Source organism: Centruroides sculpturatus, unplaced genomic scaffold, assembly GCF_000671375.1.
Source record: "Centruroides sculpturatus isolate CEXI.00-Female unplaced genomic scaffold, Cexi_2.0 scaffold475, whole genome shotgun sequence".
NCBI classification, from domain to species: Eukaryota; Metazoa; Arthropoda; class Arachnida; order Scorpiones; family Buthidae; genus Centruroides; species Centruroides sculpturatus.
Genome location: NW_019384712.1, coordinates 312032 through 325515, shown reverse-complemented (window position 1 = coordinate 325515; position 13484 = coordinate 312032). Strand labels below are relative to the sequence as shown.

General features: G+C 36.8%; 1 protein-coding gene across 1 annotated transcript in view; it reads right to left on the bottom strand.

Annotated features, from left to right (window-relative positions):
• LOC111627854 (trihelix transcription factor GT-1-like) overlaps window positions 1-11877 on the bottom strand; it is a 54002-nt gene extending 42125 nt beyond the window's left edge. Inside the window, exon 1 of the mRNA XM_023371516.1 lies at window positions 11643-11877. Within this exon, the coding sequence (XP_023227284.1) occupies window positions 11643-11667 (25 nt within the window). The 5' untranslated portion in view covers window positions 11668-11877. The remainder of the gene's footprint in view (window positions 1-11642) is intronic.
• Between the last annotated feature and the right edge of the window lie 1607 nt (window positions 11878-13484).

The following is a 13484-nucleotide window of genomic DNA, read 5'->3' as shown; positions in this document are numbered from 1 at the left end:
GGAGACAGCTTTTTGAACTTTCGCAAAAAGTTCAAAAAGAGTGTTTTTGAACTTTTCTGTTCAAAAACACTCTTTTTGAACAGAAAAGAGTTCAAAAAGAGTTTCTGGTCTTTTTGAACTCTTGGTTCAAAAAGACCAGAAACTCTTTCTGGTCTTTTTGAACCAAGAAGACCAAAAAGGTGTTTCTGGATCCCATACTGCTGCAGCCTTGTAATCAGCAGTGGCGTGCAACAACATTTGATGATAGGGAAGCTGAGTTTCCATAAAAATTGTAAAAACAAATACTGGAAATGACAAAAATAAACAGTTTATTTATTTTAATTCTAAAATAGATACATTGACATGAAACAATGATATAAAAACTTGTTTTTATTTTTTATAAACTAACTCTTTTCACCAATTTTTTCCTGCAAAGTCCTTAATTACTTTATCATAAAAATTGCTTGTCATTGATTCCAAAGTGTTTAAAAGCAACACTAGTGACAACAATTTTTTCCTCAGACCAAGCATTCCTTATGAATGTATCAGTTTGCTTCATGGTTGAAAAACTGCACTCAATGGATGCACTCGTAGATGGTACCATAAAAATTAATATAAAATCATATAATTCTTTTAGTACATTTTTGTTCAGATTGTCATTAATTATAATATGTTTTATGTCTAAGAGTGACTTGCCAATATAGTCTGGACATGAATACAAATATTGCAATTCACTACATAATTCAGATAAATCAAAAAATTTCTCCATAAAATTTACATAAAGAATTAAAACTTGCTTCAAAAAATTGTTGTTCATAATATTTAAAATTATACACATCTAAAAGTGATTAAAATTTAGAAAATTTTAATCACTTTTAGATGTGAATAATTTTAAATATTCTCCTTGGGGTGTCAACTTATGCAGACTGGTTTATATCTATTAGCTGTAACTACCTTGTTATAATTTTCAATATTTATTTTATATTGTTCACTAATGCTAAATTCTATTCTGCTTTGATTTCCAAACTGCTTCAATTTTACAAAAGAATCTATGTGACATTTACTATTTTTGTTCTTTTGCCAGCTTTACTTAAATTATTTAAATCATCAAAGCCATTCTTATTCTACACACTAATTTCATTTGAAAATAATAGGCAAAACCAACGAAACAATTGTAGTGCTACGCTACTATACTTGCAGGGAGACTTCCTAATTTGGTTAATTTATATATGTATCGTATGTGTAATTGTAATTCTGTTCAGCTTGTGCAGAGTTTTGTGTCACGTTACGCGTATATTTTAGGCTTGTCCTGTATCACCCTATTTCGGTTCGTACGGTGACAACATCGCCGATTGGTCAACTTCCAGGTCATGTGACAGGTGACGTTTTCGAGATGGAGGGAGATATAAAAAAGAAGGTACAACCTGTTGAAGGAACTTTTTCCCTTCTTCACCTGGGTGCAGCTAGGACATTAAGCTGTGAGATGAAACGAGTGAGTGTGAAGTCACATGGAGTTTCAGGACAAGAGACAGATTGCATGTCGTTACAAAAGAAAAGGTAATCCAATTCCATCGGCAAAAGACTGCAGGTAGATCAGACGGAGAAAAATAAAGTGAACAGATGCAAATTAATGGAACCTAACGTGACTATTATTATTCAAAAATTGTTTGGTGTTAATTTTTAAAACACTCAGTTTCAAATAGAAGAGTTGAGAGGAAGAGAATCACCAGAAGAAAAATATCCCAGAATCAGTGCCAAGAAGAGCATTCCTACATGTGTATAAGGAGTGTAACATGGTACTGTACATGTATATACGCATCAACGAGGGTGAATTAATGCTTACTTTGAAGTCACCCTTGACCAATTGTTAGTCATTTAAGCACGGGAATGAGGTGGTGTCAGGTATATGTTAATTCTTTATGTTTTTCTTTGTAATTATTAAACTTGTCTGTCAACATCTCATTAAAATTTTGTAAAGTCCTCAGTTTATATCCCATTACAAAAGCTCAATATATTCCGATATATCAGAGATATTACACAATTTTTGCAATTTTATACATCCACAAAGCCATTTTATGTTCAGCAACAACCCCCAGCCGCTGCCAGACGACAACCACCAACCCGATAAGAACATTAGGCGCGCGATCGTCAGGTTCAACCATCATTTAGACCCCATATACAGGGAGATAGCTTGCCATAACCACATGAAGATCGCGTACAGGAGCGTACGCGGCACTGTTTACAACCTGCTGCGCAACGCCAAGGACGCAATGGATCTCAGCAGGGCCCAGGTGTATTCTGATTGTCGTCAAAAGACAGCAAGCAAATCGCTAAAGATGCAGAACGAGATCAATGAAAATTTGATGCAAAAAACCATAGATTTTGTATTGAAATATAACGTGAATTTTGAGTTAAGTAATATCACTACTGAAATACGTATGACCGTACATGACGTAAACTGGAGTAAAGTATGCTTTATATCCACATGTGTACTCTGTATGCCAATTGCCATCTTCACTGTTCTGTATTGGCTAAAAACAAACGGAGATGACAACAAAAATTCAAAATGAATATTTTATGTCGGTCGTTTTAATCTGGACATGATATCGAGTAGCATGATATTTTTAAGAACTTTAACTGTGACAATGGAACAAGTTTTATTAATTTTTAACAGAATTCTTGTAAAATTTTTAAGAATAAAGTCTATTTTGAGAATAGCAATTTTAAAAAATTATTTTTTTTTTTTTTTTTACTCCATTCCCATCAGGGACGACAGATTCCACAGGAACTTGGTTTACATTGGCTCCACCATCCGCTCAACACAAAAATGGATATGAGAGCATCAAGCAGATATTAAAAATAGCAGGCACCTCACCGTCTTATCGACCTACGTTACCAACCCTGAAATACGGGCAGACTTCCGGAACACCAGACTAATCAGACAAGCGTTCCGAACTGATCACATCCGTCATCTGGAGGCCTGGGAGATTCATAAAGCTAACAGTGGAGCACCTGCATCAACTTCAAAGATGGTGAAACGATCGCGCAGGCGTGGAGGTATTTGTTCGAGGAATTCGAACAGGGACAGGTGGAGGGGTGAAACCCGACATGCACAATTATTTACATCTCTGCTGACATTGTTACGACGGTCAGGAGGAAACACGGTCAGTCACCACCTGAAGCAGACCTCGGTGGAGGTCGAAAGAGTTTGTGAGTTTACTACAGACATAACACTTGTAAAAAACGGTTTCATGGATTATCATCATATTGCTCTGCTAAGACTTGCAATCAACTATGTAGCCCATGTGACTATACCTACGTCATATACCAAAATTTTGTTTCTTCCCTCACACAAGGGGATCTACAATTTGGGAGGGTCGCTTCCCTCCTTACTAATTACTCTTCAAAACAAAAGCGTCATAAACAAGTGAGAGCAACTATGTTGGCATCTTTAATACCACTTAGGCTTAATCCAGGTATGTGCAAGGCCCTGGGCCAAGAAAAGCTTGGAGGCCTCCTTAAGGAATGGGTAGCCCTACGTCTGCTGTATTATGTGAATTAGTCTTGCGTCAGATGGAAAGCAATATCCTGCCCATGTTTCAAAACGAAATAATAGTATACTCAAGATATGTAGATGATATTTTCATTCTATGGAGAAATGATAACAACGTGCAATGTTTTTTAAACACAGTCAACAATAACCTATATGGTTTAACTTTGGATCTAGAGCAAGAGAGTAGTAGTAATATTAACTTCCTTGATTTATCTATCAAATGCAAGGAAGGAGAAATCTGGACGGACATTTATCGCAAACCAGTTTATCAACCTATCATTATTCCCAGGAATTCCATCGATCCTAGGCACATTAAATATGCAGTGATTTGGTCATGGATTAAATGGGCATATATGCATTGCATGAGTATCTATGATACTTACAAAGAGTTGGATTACATCAGGAAGACAGCAATGCAACAAGGTTATCGGAGGAGGGAGGTGGATGAGCTTATTACGAAGTTTCAGAATCAGAATCGGCAGCATCCCCAAAAAATGACCCAGGAACGAAGAGTAATTCTTAATTATTTTCCTTTTTTAAACAAAATGATTAAGAGAGTGGCAAACAGTAATAATCTACAAATAGTATATCAGCGTAATCCGACGATCTACAGAAGGTTAAGAAATGATAAGAGAAAGGAAAAGCGAAATAATTTACCAGGGTCATCTTTTAAAGATCTTTCTAAGAGTGATTCACGCCAGAATCCACTTAAAATGTGAATTTGATCTCGATAGCAGCCAGATGGGATTTAGAAAGGCATCTGGAATGTGAGAAGCCTTGTTATGTACAAATGTGCTACTGGAAAAATGCCAAGATCAGCAAAAAGACGTTTTCACCTGCTTTATAGATTTCAAGAAAGCATTTGACAGTGCGGCATGGCAAACTGATCGAGATGCTTCAGCAGCTGGACAGCAAAGACATTTGAATTATCAAAAACTTATACTGGGACCAAACAGTCGAAGTCCACATAGACAATCTGAAAACGAGGACTATCAACATACAATGTGGAGTCCGACAGGGATGCATCCTCTCACCCGTTTTATTTAACTTATATTCTGATAGGATTTTCAAAGAGGCACTTGAAGGGGTAGAGCTGGGCATTAAGGTATATAGATATGCAGATGATGAGCGTATCATCTGTATATCTTATTGTATTTAGAATAACTCCATTAAAGATATGCAGATGATACGCTTATCATGTGTGACACCATAGATGAGTTACAACAGCTAGTGAACAGAATCAATGAAACTGGAAAAGACTCAGGTCTTAACATTAATGTCAGCAAGACCAAATTTATGGTGTTTAGTTAAGATCAACATGAGGATGCCCACTTATCACTTAACAACCAACCAATAGAAAGGGTTAATCATTTTAAATACCTAGAAAGTATGATCACATCCGACATGGACTCTGATACTTAAATTAAATGCAGAATTGAAACAGCTCGTGCTTACTTTTAAAAAAAATGAGCGCTCTCTTTTGCAATGACTATCTAAATTTCAGACTAAGATAATGGATGGCGAAAGGCTACATTTGGTCAGTTCTATTATATGGAGTTGAAAGTTGGACTCTAAAAAAGAACACAATAAACCAGCTGGAAGCTTTAGAAATATGGATCCTCCGTAGAATGCTTCGAATACAATGGACTGTCTTGATGGGAAATGATGAAGTCTTACAACAAGCAAACTGTAAGAGATTGCTAATCACTAATATGAAGTGCTGCAAAATTGCCTACCTCAGCCATGTGTTACGGGGAGAAAAATATCACCTTCTCCAACTGATACTGAAAGGAAAGATTGAAGGGAAACAGGGTGCTGGTAGAAGGCAGACGTTATGGGTAAAGAACATCAACAAATGGACTGGTATACAAAGAGTTGGAGATCTCTTTAGACTGACGGAAAGTCGTGAGGCATTCTCCATAGTGATCGCCAACATTCAGGGACAAGATAAGGCACATTAAGATTTCCATTATAAAAAGTTAAATTGAAATCATCTACAATATAACTATTTAATTCTAATGGACAAACTCATAGAAAGAATATTCTTAACACATATACACCCAATTAATTAATTTTTTTGATAGTCAATATCAAATATTAATGGGAAATAGATTTTCAACTTTTTAATTGTAATTTAATTTAATTTAATTGTAATTTAATTTTTAATGTAAAGGCAATTGCCTTTACATTAAAAATACTTTTTGATTTTCAAAAATTTTTTTAATATAACAGGTAGCTACAAATGTCTGGAGATAACCAGCAATTTCACTTGTAATAGAAATCATCAACTTCTTAATCATTTGAGATTAGATCATAATGCGACCATTGATGTAATAGAGCTAAATTTTGGTTCTTTTAAAGATTTTGTTGATAGGAAATCAAAAATGGAAATGGATTCAAATTCACATTTCATTTTGTTATGTGGTTCAAAAACCATAGGAAATATAAAGCATCAACCGTACAGGAGACTATAAGTAAAAATTGGTGACATTGACAGAAAAAGAATATTGAAATCACAAAGCACAACCAAGTTGAATATGAAATGTACTGCTTATATTGCAGTAGATGAGGATATTCATACTGGCTTGGTGGCAGTGAAATTTTGTGGAAAACATTATTCACATGAGCAAACTATTGTACATATTCCAATGAATAAAACCATGAGACTTAGTATTACAGCAAAATTAAGAACTGGGATTGCATCAGGTTCAATAAAACGGATGTCCACTAATGCTCGACCCCCCTTTGTCCGACTTGTCATAATGCCCTCCTTCCTTTCCAATGTGGACGTCATTTCTGGAAAGCCCTAAGGGAATGGTTGATCTTTTAGGCGTGAATTATCTGAAACTCTGTGATTGGTAGATCTTTAACATGGAAATTTCTCACTTCGTGAATGGCTGGTAAGCGCGAGCGTGTCTATAAAAGGCATCACACGTAAAATTTCATTTATTTCTGTTGCTGTACTGAAACTTTAATTTAACAAGAATGGCTACAGTGTGCTCAGGATGACAGTATAATTATTTCGAGTCAATGACATTCACAGAAGACCGGGTCAGAGAAGAGTTGCTACGCCACGGCATTTGGAGAAACGAAGCCAACTGCAGACAGTGTGGCAACCTTCTATAAGCAGAAGGAAAAGAATTATTCCGTTGCGGAAAGATAATCCGGAAGGGTAAGAAATGTGCGGCACCTTGCGGGTGGAGCAAGTCGATATGGGCGGGGATTTTTTCAGCCATTCAAATCTTTCTCTCGTTACCCTGTGGAGATTTATTTTCTCCTTATTGGTATGGAAGCCTCAGAGACGAGCTACACTAAATGGATTTCTCGGCCTTTCGAAGAAAACCATCGTGGACTGGTACTCTTTTTACAGAGAAGTATGCGTACACTATGTGTCCTCCCGAATGGATAAACTCGGAGGAGAAGGCCAGGTTGTCGAAGTAGATGAGGCAAAAATCAGACGGCGGAAGTTCAATAAGGGGAGAATAATCGAAGGTCAGTGGATCTTTGGGGTATCGAGAGAGAGTTGCAAAAAAGGTTCTTGGTACCGGTGGAAACACGGGATAGCGAAACGTTACTGGCGGTCCTCAAGGAGTGGGTGCTTCCGGGGACAATGGTTATTAGTGATTGCTGGAAGGCGTATGATTGTCTTCAAACTGAAGGCTTTCATCACCTGACAGTTAATCACAAGTATAACTTTGTTGATCCCCAGACGGGCTCCCACACCAACATGATCGAGAGGATGTGGCGGGAGGTGTGCACGAACGGTTCCCAGTACGGTGTTCGGAAGGAATACATGGTCGGATATTTGGCTGAATATCCTTTTAAAGCCAAATATCCAGACACGGCGGCTCAACTGCACCACTTTCAAGTTGCCGCTGCAAATCTTTACTAGTTTCGCATCTTTACTAACTTCACATCCCGAAACTAGAATCCCGGATTACTAGTTTCGGGAAAGTTCTATCTTAGCTGTATATGCAAAAGGCCCTTTTAAGGTAAGTGTCTTTATAATATAAGCTGTTGTAATATTTTAATCTTAACTTGTAATTTAAAAAAAATTAAAAGTTATTTGTCTTTTTTTTTTTTCAGTAACATATCACACAAGCAACAGTTAGCATACATGATAAAGGCAAAATTGATGGATGAAATGCATTTCGGGTCATAACTGTGTTTTTAAAGAGAAGAATCACGTGATGTAAAACATGCTTCGTTACTGACCACTGACACTTCCAAAGTATAGCAGAAAGAATGAATCCTTCTATTTTTCTATTCATTGTAGATATTGTGAAAAATTTCTTTATCATTGTTTTATTGTGAAAGTGCCAGATCATAAAATAAAAGGTTGGCGTTTTGATCATTTTGAACTTTGTGTTAGTTTTTTAATAATCTATATATGTTTTAAGAAGATTTTTTATATCTTCAAACTAATTTACTGTTACTTCTGAGTCGGTCTGTAAAAAGGATAAAAAAATTATATAGCATAAAGACTGTATGATATAGCTTCAAATATAATAAATGTTTTTTCGTTCCTTAATGCTGTGTTACATTCCTTTCTCAAACATTTAAACGTTAACAATATTAAACTTTTAACATTATTGTTAACGTTTTAATATTAAAAGTTTAATAACACTTTTCTATAAATTCTCTTTTTTAAGAAAGTAATTTTCTAGAAAAGTTTTAAGGCTGCTACACCCATGTTTGAGTAAATTATAAGATTTTACTGTTTTTTTTAGGACTTTGAATGTGTTAATTAAGAATCCAGCCAAATATCTAGAAAGGTTATGTTATCCATTCTTTAAATACATTCCGGTTGGCAATTTTCTGTTGACTACGTTACTTCCGATTTCATTCATTTTCGTATACCATTTGGTGTTAAAAGCTACAGGTGTTTCCGTGTTCAATTGAAAAGTCTGATAAGAAATAAAATTTGTGCGATTCATAAAAGAAATTAAAACAAAGCTGCTCGCTTTCTGACTTAATTAATAACGCTCTTTGCCTGAGACCGATCGAACTTCGTGACACGGTGCTACTCAAACTGTGGTCTGCTGACCAGAGATGATCCGTCTTATCTATGTAAAATTAAATGAAAAAAATAACAAACAAACAAAAACTGGGTGAATGAACACTAACTCGTGTTGCATCTATTGTTTTAAAGTCTTTATGTAGTAGCCAACTGATCCCACATCTTACATACAAATTATTGTTACATAACTTCACATGTTTAAACTTAAAGGATTAGTTAGACCAGTGATGGGCAAACTACGGCCCGCGGGCCAGATGCGGCCCCCTGAAATGTTCTATCCGGCCCGCGCGACATTATTCCCAATCTGACGAGTAAAAAAGAATACAGGCTGTAGGCTCTACCCCCCTTTGTCCAACTTGTCATAATGCCCTCCTTCCTTTCCAATGTGGACATCATTTCTGGAAAGCCATAAGGGAATGGTTGATCTTTATTGAGTAAAAGCTCGATCGGTTACAATCATGCTTCGGTACAGAACATCCACTCGTCGTGCGTAGCGTAGCCGAAAGAGAGAAAAAGAAATATGGCGGACGGCCTGCACATGTTTTTATAGCGCCACCTGGATTTTCAGATGCAGTGCTAGGTTAAAATTATATTGGCCCGCCTGAAGTTTTCTTCTTTTCCTTTGGCCGCTCTTTGAAAAGTTTGCCCATCACTGAGTTAGACTATATAAAACATATATGTTTATAAATTTAGATTATCAATTTATAAACATTTAATCTGAATTTTAAAGTAATTCGATTCTGTTCTCTTTTTAACAAGTTAATCTCAAAAAATAAATCGTCGTTATCAAATCTTAACTTGTGAATTTCATTATAGAATGTTACAGTGTTACAGAAGCGTAACTCGAGCAAAGTTCGGGTTGTCCCCCAAGTAGTAGTCACGTGTTAGCAATAAAGGCTAATTCTGACTAATTCTGAACTCGTTTCTACTGTGGCTACATGCCATATTTATATTGTATGTTGTATGTAATTTCATTTTTTTTTTTTTGAGTATATATCTCTCTACTTTCCCTCTTTATATCCCTTCGTCTACCCTTCCTGGAATGTGCTCATTTACACTTGAATTTATATGTGGATGACTCACTCCAAAAACAGAAGACAATGCAGGAGGGGAGAGGGAGAACATGTGCGTCGGGAGAAGAGTAGAGCTCGGAGGAGAGAGACGGAGGATTCAGGGGAGAGTACGTTCAGCATCGTATCAGATAGACGACAACCCGGAAACTAGAAGAAAAAGAACGAACTTTGGAGAAACAAGACGCATCAACCATTGCAAGGAACACCAATTATCAAGTTTGGGTACCCTCTGTCCTGTCTCTTGTCTTCATCTTCCAAACCTTCTGATAAACCTATTCTATTCAATACTAATATCTAGAAACAAGAAACTAGCATAATTTACATAGTTTAAGGGATTATTCGATCGGGCCAGACAGGAACTACGCGCGCACTTTCTTGTCGAGTATTACAGGGGTGGCCAACAAGTCAATCGCAAAACCAATTTTGGTCAATCGCTTGCAATGTCTTGACTTAATGTGTTACACTTGTAAGTTGTAACCGAACGCAACGCGTGAACATAACGTGCAAACGCAACTGTAGTAATATTGGACCTCCTCGTTCTTCCTCAGATGCTCTTTTGTCGGTCCATGTGCAATCCATTTGCGTACAGTTGTAAAAGGGGAATAAGAAATGTAGACAAAGGGTCGTAAAACCGAAAAAAAGAAGGGACAGAGAGAGTAGGTCGGGACACGGTAGATAGAAGAAGAGTGAAGTGGTAATCCCCGAAAGTGACAATGTTGAGTTTCAATTTTTCTTCTGTTTAAAATGTAAGTACCTTTTCTTCGTGTTTTAAATTAAATTGTGGCTTTTCTTTTCTATCTAAACTTAGTATGTATTTCACACCTCCCTCCCCCTCGCCACTTAGACCAGGGATGGGCAACCTGTGTAAGGGCCGCATTTCAAAACTTTTGAACTAACACTGGCCACATACAAGATAAAAGAGGGGGGAAAATGCCAGTAAATCACAATTATTTATTCATATATAATTATAAAATAGAATAGGTATACTTAATTTAGCTTCTAGAACTGATGTAAACATAATGTATCAAAAATATTTGATCAAATATTAGTCACTGCTAGTTTTAAATTAGTTTCAAGGTGAGTCTGTTAGCCGGTTTCTTGTTTTAATTTTTACTAAATTCATTGCAGGAAAAAGTATTCACACACATAAGTTGTAGAAAATAACGTTTGAATTTTTGCTGCATACTTCTTAAGCTAGGAAATTGATATATTTATACACATTTTATGCGACTCGGGTCGCGGGATGCCCATCCCTGACTTAGACTATGCCCTATGACAACGAGTCGATCGCGACACATTTTTACGATAAAAAGTAGATCTTATGCACACAAAAGTTGGCCACCCCTGGCGTATTATATTATTTGGTGGTTCATTAATTAATTAAGGGTGTGTTTTATTCGGTGGATATGATTAAGTTGGTATCCTTTGTAACCTGCATCAGCCTGGCGAGTAAATACTTATTGTATTTTTGGTTTATTTAATTTTGTTTTGTCTGTCTACTTCTCACCCGTAGGTCTAACACTACATTCTGGTGGGAAGCGCGCTGTCGGATGCAACAACGGGTATTTGTAATAGTAGTTTCAACATGGGCTCAGATAGTTCCGTTTTAGTGTCCATTATGTGGTTTTATGAATTACAAGTTGTGAAAGTGCACATCAATATATTATATATATATATATATATATATATATATACCCCCACACGGTGGTGATTGGTAAGTGTCGTCTCGAGTTTTTTTCGTAACTACTAAAATGCTATTGGAAGGCTTTTTTAATATTTTGTCTCTAAAAATGCATATTTTAAAATTATAGATCCCGCCATCATGCTACAATGTCCTACTCCGCGATGTGAACAAGGTTAAGCAATGGCGGCTTCCACCGTGCACAGTCGGTAAGTAATCCGATGAGTTTTCGCTTATAGCTCTTATTATTATACGCGTCGCCCCCAAATAATTCTATGTAAATGCCGGATAAACTTTTACCAAAAGCTATAAACAAAATATAATGGGAATACTTACCGAATCTTTCCATTCGAGCCGCCATTTCCTAAGCTTGTTTTCGTCGCAGCAAAACATGTGCCGTTAAATGCATCTTGTAGGTCAAATTTCGAAATTGCAGTAATAATGACTATGAAAATAGAGTGAAGACGACTGCAATAATTATTCATTGAAGTCGCGTTGTTTTAGTATATTAACTTCCAATTAAGGAGCTGAAACGTCACAAGAAGAACCACTTTTCCTACTCCTACAAATAACGAACAATTAATCTGGCGCCAAGGATACTGTACGCCACATAGCGGCGATTTTAATAAAATAAAAAAAATTATTAAACGGTACAGTATTTTAAAATCGGTTCGAACGTATAAATCATATATATATATATATTACTCTTTCCGCCTTGTGGGCACTAAGAGGGCCTCTTATAGCAGGCCCATTATGAGTTCGCCAAGGCCCAGAATGGGGCCGGCCGGGTAGTGAGGGCACATATAAATCATTGATCGAATCAATGAATAATTTTATAAAATACTGTACCATATAAACTGTTTTTACTTTTAATTTACTTCAAAATAAATTCTCTATTAATTATTTTACGGGGATTCGGAGTATAGGTAATTCTCTTATTTCTTTCGTGATTCGTAAATCAAAAAGCTTTTTGTTCAATATTCTATGCCGAATTTCAAAAAATTTTTGATTGACAAATGACTAAAGAAATAAGAGAATTAAATTCTCTGTTTTCCTTGTGGAAACTAGAAAAAAACAGTAAGGTGGCAGTCCACCGATCTGGGAGACTGGGATAAAATCACAAGACGGGTCAGAAAACCCTAAGAATTTTTCAGGGCGGTCCGTTCGAATATATCGGGTCCCGTTCCTCATTACCTGAACACCCCATTGTAAGCCTGGCTGAATCCATAATTGCGATGTTCCAAAAACGGGTTGAAATTAAAAATTTATTATAAAAATTTATTAAAACGAAACTAGAAAAACTTTTATTGTTACATCCGATGAAAGGTCGGATTAGTTGTGCAAGTCATATGAGACGGAGACAAGAAAAAAAAAACTATTAATGTCAAACACGACGCAATAGATGTAAACGAAGATATGGACCTTTGATAAGGCGCTCGTATCAGTGGCGTAGCGTGGATATCGGCCGCCCGGGGCGGAGAAAAATTTCGCCCCCTATTTGGGTATCTCAATTTAAAAGACTAAAATTCAGTTTCGTCACAGAATAAGTAATGAAAAATTCCGTGCTAGTGTTGCCACCTTATTAAAATCGCTGACCCGGACGGCAGGTGAGGTTTGTTCGAATAGAAGTTCCTGACGCATACGTATGTCATTTTGCAATGCGAAGAATAAGGTGCAGTGCATGCTGGTTCTAAATCAGTTACAGTTAGCGACTAGGGAGACTTGGATAGGAGTAACGTGAGTGACCTAGCTCTGTTGGATATTGGAGGTGTATATATATACGAATAAATTGTACAAGCAAAAACAAAGTAAAAAAAAAGGTCAACAGGTTGAGCACTATATCCCCGGACGGCGAGTCGATTCTCGGACTATCCGGGTGGATGGTAACACTATTCCTTGCTCATTTCAATCGGTCCGAGTCGTAGGTGGACGAAAGTATGAAATAAAATGGTTCAAATTCTTACAAGATATTATTATTATTTATTGTGAAATTTTGCCGCGCCCTAAAAAGTGCCGCCCGGGGCGGGCCGTCCCTGCCGCTCCCACTACGCTACGCTACTGGCTCGTATACAAGCAATTAAAACATAGGAAAATTTTTAAAAAGGGAAAAGTTAAAGATAAAAAAGGACATCCAGTGGCGTACCGTAGTGGGGGCGGCCCGCCACGGGCGGCACTTTT